This window comes from Zingiber officinale, chromosome 4A (genome assembly GCF_018446385.1).
Source record: "Zingiber officinale cultivar Zhangliang chromosome 4A, Zo_v1.1, whole genome shotgun sequence".
In the NCBI taxonomy this organism is placed as follows: domain Eukaryota; kingdom Viridiplantae; phylum Streptophyta; class Magnoliopsida; order Zingiberales; family Zingiberaceae; genus Zingiber; species Zingiber officinale.
Window position 1 is genome coordinate 144,621,302 of NC_055992.1, and position 9,629 is coordinate 144,630,930.

The 9,629-nt window shown below is 36.2% G+C and overlaps 2 protein-coding genes across 2 annotated transcripts; one reads left to right on the plus strand and one right to left on the minus strand.

Moving 5' to 3' along the window:
* The first annotated feature begins 2,289 nt into the window (after positions 1 to 2,289).
* LOC121971564 lies at positions 2,290 to 6,226 on the plus strand. The gene is made up of 3 exons (XM_042522888.1): positions 2,290 to 2,579; positions 5,681 to 5,809; positions 5,928 to 6,226. The coding sequence occupies exons 1-3, from the start codon at positions 2,361 to 2,363 to the stop codon at positions 6,003 to 6,005; spliced, it is 426 nt and encodes a 141-aa protein (XP_042378822.1). The 5' UTR covers positions 2,290 to 2,360; the 3' UTR covers positions 6,006 to 6,226.
* A 2,300-nt stretch (positions 6,227 to 8,526) lies between these two features.
* On the minus strand, positions 8,527 to 8,970 carry LOC121972893 (auxin-responsive protein SAUR23-like). The gene has a single exon (XM_042524511.1). It carries the CDS (start codon positions 8,968 to 8,970, stop codon positions 8,527 to 8,529), a length of 444 nt encoding a protein of 147 aa, XP_042380445.1.
* Between the last annotated feature and the right edge of the window lie 659 nt (positions 8,971 to 9,629).

Below are 9,629 nucleotides of genomic sequence, written 5' to 3' on the forward strand. Positions count from 1 at the left end.
ATATTCTCATATGTGGAGCTGGTTACTGATGCTCCCATATCGGCAAAACCGAATATCATACAAGAAGATAATTTAACAGTGGATTACTTTAAAATATTATTCTGTCTTATATAATTTATTTGAGTATAAAAATGGATGAGCTTGAGAAAGGAATGGTGATCAAGTTGGGGGTTGTGATCTTCATGAAGTTGGGGTTTGTGATCTTCATGCATTTGGAGGAATGAAGTTTATTAAGTTTAGTAGTTTGGTGCCATAGTTCCAGCAAATCAACATTTATGTATAATTGTGGCAAAAAGGTGAATACGCTCACTCTCGGTGTTTCCGTCAATCCGTCCCAAGGTTAACACGGAGGAGGTAAATTACGGGTGGCTATTAGTTTTTGGAATAGTGACTAGCACATAAGGGAGGTATTTACCTCGGCTTTGTCGAGATTCGAACCTCAGACCTCATTGTGGCAACACCTCATGTGCTAACCATTAGACCCATCCGAGGGGACAACATTTATGTATAATGAACCATATCAAAGAATTATTAATCAAATGTATATGTTCTTTGTGCAAACCATCTCTTTGAAACTAATTCCCATTGTACTCAATTGCGGAGTCAACCCGAGTGATATACTTAGGTTGTGGGCTACGAGTGTCAATGCTGATACCGATGTCTCAGACTGCCTTCCACTATTTATCACTTTTTTCCCCTTTCTCTATAGTAAATCCAAGTTTTTTCCCCCTTTTTTACCGTTGTTGGGACCCCAAGCTACAACCCCAATAATTGTTAACTTGGTTTCGTCATTGTAGCAAAATATAGAATCTGCTACTCTAGTGGTTTCACATCGTCGACCCTATGACTATTAAGTTCTACCTCATAATAACCAACTTAACCGTACTTTAGGAGCAACCTAGCTCGACCATTGATTGTGCTAAAGGTGTTTTGTGATGTTCGATAACTTCTAGATAAAGTGATTGCCTTGAAAAGGAAGTTTCTCTCTCTTTTTTTAAAAATTAATTTATTATTATTATTATTAGTTTTTAATATTCACTCTGGTTTTTAAAGCATAACAATATTATTGTGGTGTTCTATTAAAAAAAATCAATACTGATCCTGTCTGAACGCTGAATCAATGGACGCTGGGCACGTGACGCTCTCCGAACTATTGATGTGGATCTTCGACTGGTCGTACGGACCTCCGACGAACCTGCAAGGAAGTCAGGCCGGGAAGGAGTTCTCGGCGATGACCCTCCGACGCTCAAGTCAGGCAAATGGACAACAAAGAAGTGACTCTCAATATCAGAGAATGTGTACCTCCGGTGAAGTGTGAGGCCCTTTATATAGAGCTGCGAAGAGGCTCACGCACACATACCGAGATGAATACGTGTCCTTCCCGGTCGTGTGCTCTGTGGACTGTTTGCAGTGTTGCTATTTTATGTCTTCGGTCGAGCGGGCTACCCGATCGGCCCGGCGACCTTGTTCCCCGTGAGCGTCGGAGACCTGACTCCCCGTCGGGCCGTTTTTAATTCCGCTGAGACCCCATTCGGCCGACCGACCTTCCCTTCTCCGGTCGGCCGTTTGACCCTTTGACTTCCGCATGACGATGACTTCCCCCAGAGGGGGGTCCCTGTTCTTATCGCCGGATCAAATACTATTAGGATGTTAGTTTTTAAGATATAACATCACAATAGTATTGATTTTATGATTTATTTATGAAGTACCAAAGTAATGCTAATTTTTAAATACAACATCAATATCATAGTGATGTCCATTTTTGAAATACACTATTATAATGGTGTTATTCTTTGAGTGCATTATCATAATCGTTGATGAGAGGGATAAAATGGGAAAAATTTGCTCTTTGGCAAATTTAAAATTTAAGTGCGTTTTTTTATTAGAGAATTTCATTGTCGTTCTTATATTACCCATCCATGTTGAAAATGAATTATGACTCTTCTTTGTTGGAAGATGAAGATAAATTATGCAATTTTTTTTTGATGAATTACGTGCGTACTTACATCAATGTATCTCCTTTAGATAATTAACAAACTTCTTTGTTTGATCTACACGATTCTTCTTATGTATAGTTGTTTTTTTTTCTTTTTGAGTTTTTAGTCAACTTATATTTTAATCAAGTAACTCAATTAACTATCCGATTGACTTTGTATATTGATTTTCAATTGACGGAAGATCGTCGTCCATCAGAGCCGTCGATGCGCGGGTATGGTCGGCAGGGATCGAAACTGCGCCGTTGGATTGAGGTTCGGGCGTAGAAAAATTGTAGTGGACGAACTTATGTAGTCCAAGTCGGGACCATCTCATCTGCATCTCCGTTGAGAGGGAGGGAGCGAGCGAGTAGGGAGGGAGAGGCAATGGCGGCGATCTGTATGCTTAACAGGTCGCTAAATCTCTATCGATGTTTCCGGTGCTCCTCCTCGTTGGACTTTGCTTCTGATGCGATGGCGGTGGCGGTGGTCGGGAGAAAAGGGAAGATGAATAAGCCGCGCTTGCCCCCCATCAATTGCAGCGCCCCCTTGGAACGGAGTCCTGAGGTCCAGCAACAGTTTCTGACCGAGGAGGAGGCCCAAGAGGTCAGTCGATTTCTTTAACACATTAAAGTGGAGCTGGAATTCTGTTTCTAACATTCAATTACGATCGAGAATTCAATCAAACTAGACCCGTGTGTTTGATAATTCTCAAAAACCCTGATGCCAAATGTATCCGCCACTGGCTCAGCCACCATGATGAAATCTCCCATGTCAAGTAATTGATCCCCTATGTAGATCTGAACAAATACATCCTTACTCTGATACAATACCTGCAATGGAATTGATCTCCTATCTAGATCTGAACAAATAAGAATGAATATTTATTTTGAGACTCAAATTAAAAAAAAAATTCTTAGAAGTTCTATTTATAATTGAAATTCTTGTATAATGGAAATTGGTTAAAATAAGCTGTAATTCTAATTCCTCCATCGAAACTCTAGAAACTACCCTTCAATTCTATTATTTGGAGAAACAAAATTCAAGTCAGATTATAATTTTTTTTCACATCCAAACAATGGAATTCCTAAAATAATTGATTTCAATGTCAGCTCTATTTATTTTTATTTTTCTTGGGTGTATTATTCTTCCTAATTGTTCAGATTATCTTTTTTGACTGAACAATGTACAACTTTGGAATACAACTCGAATTGTTCTTATTAGATAGAATAAAATTAGCAAGATAGGAAGAAAATTCCTTTGTCTATATTTCTGTCCATTCCTCCTTTTGGTTGTTCTCCTTCTCTTGTTTTTCTTTAATGCTTGTTTAGACATGTAGTAGGTGTAGTTTTTATACTCACTCAACAATTTGATAAGCTACTCAATATGATAACGTAAAAGAAGAAACAAAAATATGAGTTAATTTTGACTCAGTCTCCTTGCCGCTTTTGTACTCAAGAAAGAAATATATTCTGTGTACCCGTCTTTCTAGTAAGTGATGCCATTGGTCAGATTTAGTGAACATTTGAATGATATATCGATAACCATCTTAGTACTATTTGCTTCAGCCAGAGACTTCTGGTTTTGGACCTTGGTTGAGTTGAAATCTCAACCTTTCTCTCTTGCTCAACCAAATCTTAGTCAACCTCACTGGTCCTTAATGTTTTCACCTCTGAATTATATGGAGGACGACATATACTGTGAGCTTACTCTCTTTCATGTAAGATGCATCATCTTAGATTGAATATGAGTTCAACCAGGCTGGATTTGATTGGTTAAGATGGTCATTCCCTGACCATCACATTTTCATCATTTACGAATGGTTGCTCGAGTTCATAAATATATTCCCTATCTGATATTCTATTTTGAGTCAAAATTAATTTAATAATAGGCCAGCAGTTTACTTTCAAAATGCCCCTAATGTCCCGAGCTGTATCATATTCCTTCTTGGCCTCTTTCCATAATCACTGCTGGTCTTCATGACGATAAGCTTATAGATTTCAGAGACATGTGGAAGGTTGCATTTTAAAAACTAATGCAGTAAAATGATGGCAACTGTTCACACTCGTGCTTCCTTTTCCTTAGTCAGAGAGATGACCGTTAGGATGTCGGTGTTAATTGTAAAGCTTAGAATAAGGTGTTACATGAGATTGTTATGATAACTTTTGCTCTAACAAGAGCTACTAGCCTGATCGGTGGATCTCTAAGCACAAAGTTAATGAACTAGCCTTTGATAATCAACCCAGGCTCTTCCACTAGGTTCAATTTCCACTCGCAAGTCCTTGATCCATTACTCCTTGCTTTCATCCATTTCATTTGTAGAAGTGTTGGTGCAATCATGCCCCAATTGCTGGAGTTCGACTATGTGATTTTGATGTATTTGGTCAAATGTTTAAGTTAGGCTATGATTGTGTTTGTAGATAAAGTGCCATGGGTGCCAGCACAAAATGCTTGCCGAATACTGTGGGTTCAGTGAGTTGAAAAGTCAAAGTAAGTTGAGGTTAATAAACTAGATACTTGGTAGAAGAGAAGTCCAAAAGGGGCCGACAAAAAAGGAAAATCAACCAGTGTTAGCAAATATAGAAAGTCTAAGTACAAGTCTGGATACTTAGTGAATCAAAAAGTTCAATAGGTGTTGGTAGTTAAGAGGTACTGATAGGACAAAATTGATTAGATACCCTAACATACGAGAAGCTCAACGGTAAACACTCTTGACATGAGATGTGAGAGTCTACGAGTAATATGTAATTTGGCTTTGGTTAAACTTTTTAATTATGTTTAGACTTGACCAAGAAATAGGCTATTTGTGAGTCATAGTCAATGATTTAGTCGATTGGGTTATCATCAGTCAACTGATATCATGAGTTGACTGAGTAGTTGACTCTAGATGTTATGCTCGTAAATGAAAAAGTTCTATTTCGAGTTGAGTTGATTGGGTATGAATTTAGTCTGAAGGAAGTTTAGTTAATTGGATAGTTGACTGAAGGACTAAGTAGTCGACTAATGACCTACTTCTCACAAACATAAAGGATTTGTTTTGGGATGAGCTGACCGGATATGAATTCATTCAATCGATGGTGGTTGCTTTAGTCCACTAAGCATTTGGCAGAAGACCTTTAGCAAATAAAAAGTTTCTCACAAACAAAAAATTTCCATTTGGAGTAGAGTTGATTGGACAGACGACTGAAGAGAAATTCAGTGGACTGGGCAGTTCACTGTGTTGTACATACAACTCAAAGATAGGATAGGATGAGAGACTAAAGAAAGGAAAATACTTTGATGAGAATCCTAGGATTGATGCAGATGCACTGCATTAACCTCCTGCAAATATAAGAGTTGGTCACAATATTTGTTGAAAGAACAATAAATCCAAAACTAGTTGAGAATTGAGGAAGGTAAAGGACATACTTGTGATCAGTTTTTAAATACACTCGAGGTTAGCTTGCAGAAACAAGTGCACTGCATAGAATTTCAAGGTTTGGTTTTATTTTTCTAAATTAATTTTAGAAACTAACAAATGCCGATATACAGGCATATTTGTTCCAACTATTTGAGTTCAGCTTGTATCTTTTATTGTGCTCTATGCAAAGTGTATCATTGCTACTTTTGTGTGTTATTATTTTTTTGTTTCTATCGCTGTTCAACTCTATAAAAGCATCCCCATATAACTAGTGCTCTAAATTCTAGAATTATAATTCCTGCATTAGGAATTTGGAATTCTGTGTGAACCCTGCAATGGCAGAGGATGGCTGCTGTGTGACTTTTGTGAAGGCAAGAAGAACAATGTGAAGGCCGAGAATAGTCGAATTTATCGACGTTGCCTGACCTGCAAAGCTGTAAGTTCACAGAAAATATTCACTCAAAGCAACTTCATCAAGCAACAGTGAACAACAACGATGACATTATTCAGTGGATCATTTTTGAATCATAATGTGATCATTTTTTGTCTTTCAGGTAGGCTATATTCTATGTTCAGAATGCAAAGTTTTCAAGTGCATTACGTTCCCAGACTATTCTGATGGTGAGCTATGAGTATTTACAGTAGACTAGAGATTGTTCAACAACTAAACAACATAGAGCAAAAAGCAAGTCATTCTGCTTCCATCAAATCGACAAGGGTGGTAAGGAACTGCTGTCTGTATTGCTTGTTTGTGTTATTCCAACCAGTAACATGTACGTTAAGGTGAATTTTTAACATGTTAATTTAATATGCTATGTTTTGAAAATTCCCAAAGTGATTGGAAGTTTGTAAATCGCCAAGCCACCCTGCAACCTGAATAGAGGATTGTTGTCTAAAATCCTAATCCTATATCATTGGATCTTGGCGATTATGTATTGCAGGTCATGTCTGGGTCAAGACCCAAACATAGCCCGTTAGCCCATAAGCGACGATGTAGAAATGTCTTGTTAACCTTGAGTGTAAAGTTATATCAATCCATTATCACCCTAAGGATGCGTTTGGTTGGAGATTTTTTTTGATAACCTTAGTTATCCATCTAAAATTGTCAATGAAAACTTTGTTTGATTTTGATAATCGATGATTCCCGAATAATGTTCCATGTCTGACACATCAACAAAAGGATATACAACTCGGAATCGGAAAATTGAGATTTTTCTTAATTTTGAGGTTAACCATTTCTTTTACCCAAAATATCCTCTAATAAGAGAAAAATATGATAAAAAAAGGAAAAATATACGTGAAAAAATAAAAAATGGAAAATTTAAAAATAATAAAATAATAAGAAATAAAAATAATAAAAAATAATTTAAAAATAAAAAATAATAAAAAATAAAAAATAATAAAAAATAAAAAATAAAATAATAAAATAAAAATAATAAAAAATAGGAAAAACGTAAAAAAATTAAACAAAGAATTTAAAAAATGTAAAAAGATAAAAAAACATAAAAATAAAAAAATTTTAAAAAAAATAAATAAAAATAGAAAAACGTAAAAAAATTAAACAAATAATTAAAAAAATGTAAAAAAATAAAAAACATAAAAAATAGAAAACGTACAAAAATAAAAAAGTAAAAAAACATAAAAAATAGGAAAAAACGTCAAAAACATAAAAAGATATAAAAAAATAAAAACATAAAAAAAATAGGGAAAATGTAAAAATAAAAAATGTAAAAAAACAAAAAAATGTAAAAAAAATAAAAAATGTAAAAAAAAAAACATAGAGATTAAATAATAATAATAATAATAATAATAATAATATTATTATTATTATTATATATGGTGAGTTTTGTAACTGAGAATAATATAATAAAATATTAAATTAGGTTATTATTAAAACTTTCAAATAAATAAATTTTTGTTGCATTACATAGATTGAACCAAATAATATTTGATTATGTTTTATTCCATATGACCTTATGTGATTATCTGGTAATCACATAACCAACGTATACGTTGAACCAAACACACCTTAATTGTTCTAGTCTTCCCATTTCTTGTGGATTCCTCACATTCGATGCATGTTTGATTCAGCAATGTTAGCACTTTTTGTACCTTTACTCTCATTTGTTCAAGGTCAATTTCCTTACCTCTCTTTCTAGTAGTTGTGTGGTTGTTTGAGTCACACACTTTTGCTCTACAATGTTTGTTGGAGTTGTTAGTGTAATCATATTTTAAAATACTCTACTTATGGAGAAGATTGCTGGTAAAGTTATACCATTAGTCATGGCAAGCATTAAGCATTGATGGTTTTTGATAGTAATATAGTGTTGTTAACTTGTTATATATATTTTCATTTTAAACTCAAAATATGAATGTGTAAAATTATAATACATTAATATCTAAAATTAGAATATATTCTATATAAAATCACACGCACTATCATGCGTTGCAATCTATATAAAATTAGTATTACACCATGGTGACACTAGAAATGATAAAAAGAAGAAGCACGAAACATGAGATTAAAGATTGAGACAACCTCTTTAGTTAGTTTTGATAGGCCCTAAGAACCGAATTTGCTCACAGAATCTTTCACACTAATCGAAAGCAGAAGGCATTTTGCTAGTCAAAAGTCATGGCGGTGATGTCCACACACACTTGAGAATCATCCTCCATATATACTCTCTCTGTCATCATCCATCATCATCTCCATCTATCTTCCCATTTTTCAATTGTAAGCAAAAACACACAATCAAAGGCAACCTGTTTTTTTTCCTTTCCAAAAGATAATTTAAGGAAGCCCCAAAACTACATTTCTTAACCAGTCTTTTAATGAAACAGAGTACCTAAGAAATTTTTAAAAGAAGGAAAATTGTTGTATTATATTTTGCCCAAACACAGAGAAGTACGCAATTCCATTTAACACAATTTCATCTAAAACTAGAACATCAGTAGATCAGGAAGCATGCAGCTCCAGTTTCTGATTTATAACTAAAAAAAGGGGGGAAAATCCCGTTGCAGCTCCTGGATCAAGCTAAAAAAAGAGAGGAGCTGAGTTTTTGGTTGTTTTTTTTTTTTTTTTTAAAACCAGAGAAGATCCATGGGATGGACGAATAGCGAAAACTATACGGAAAGAGAAAGAGTCGGTTAGTGTCATCGAGCCTTGGTTTTGGGGAGGAGAGGCCTGTTGTACGAGGAGGAGTCGCGGCAAGGCGAGGAAGCGACGGCGGCGGCGGCAGGGCCGTGGTCGGCGAAGAGCACGAGAAAGGCGTCGAGGGTAAAGCGGCCGAAGCGGGCCTCGTCGCGGTGGAGGGCGTCGAGGACGCAGCGGAAGAAGGCCGGGTCGCTGGGGAGGGCGAGGCCCCCCGGGGCGGGCCCAGGGAAACCGTACTCCTCCTCCGCGCTCCGGAGGAAGGCGGCGAAGACCGGGAGGTTCAGGAACCGGGTGGGGATCACGAAGCGCTGTCGATCCGGCCCCACGTAGACGGCTAGGAAGCCCGGGGGCGGATCGCCGACGAGGCGGCGAAGGCTGAGCGCCCGCCACCGCCGCATGACCTGCTTCAGCTGCACTATTTGCCTGATCTTCTCCACCTTCATCGCCGTCCCCGACCCCTTCTCCGTCTCCCTCTCTCAGACACACACACACTTAGGAATTCTAGCAAACAGGTGGGCCGCTAGAGGAGGTGCAGGAAAAAGGAAAATAGGTTTTACTTTATAGGGCAAAGGACCGAGAGAGAGAGAGAGAGAGAGGGGCTACAAACCTAGTGTTGTCTAGCTACTACTTTACTATCATAATACCCTATTTCTTTTAATATCTTACTAATGTTAAATTACTTTTTAATATTTTTATTTTACTATTATGATCCAATAAAAATTTTACTTATTGAAACAGAATTAAATTTTAAAGAGTATAATGAAATTTTTTGCACTATAAAATAGGAAAATCCACTGCACTTTATTTTGTTGCTATACATTAATTTTTTTTTTTAAAATATCTTCCATCAATCTTAATGCTTCCGTATAAATAAAATGATTGACAGTTAATATGATATACCTCCTTTCATAGAAGTTTTCTATTGATAGTCAAAGTAAATCAAGAAGTATTTACTATGAGTGATCTAAAAATCTAATATTTCATTGAATCATGAATACTTGTTTATCAATTTAATATCATTCCACTATACCATAGTTTTGGGGGCTTAATGCTTCCATAGAGAGTAAATACAAAGTAAAACCTTCTCCAACTTTTTTTTTAA

Excerpts from the sequence above, each read along its gene's own strand:
- LOC121971564 (XM_042522888.1), top strand. The coding sequence starts at position 2,361 with ATGGCGGCGATCTGTATGCTTAACAGGTCGCTAAATCTCTATCGATGT. Across the intron at positions 2,580-5,680 it reads CCGAGGAGGAGGCCCAAGAG|GAATTTGGAATTCTGTGTGA; the intron begins GTCAGTCGATTT and ends TTCCTGCATTAG. Across the intron at positions 5,810-5,927 it reads GTTGCCTGACCTGCAAAGCT|GTAGGCTATATTCTATGTTC; the intron begins GTAAGTTCACAG and ends TTTGTCTTTCAG.
- LOC121972893 (XM_042524511.1), bottom strand. The coding sequence starts at position 8,970 with ATGAAGGTGGAGAAGATCAGGCAAATAGTGCAGCTGAAGCAGGTCATG.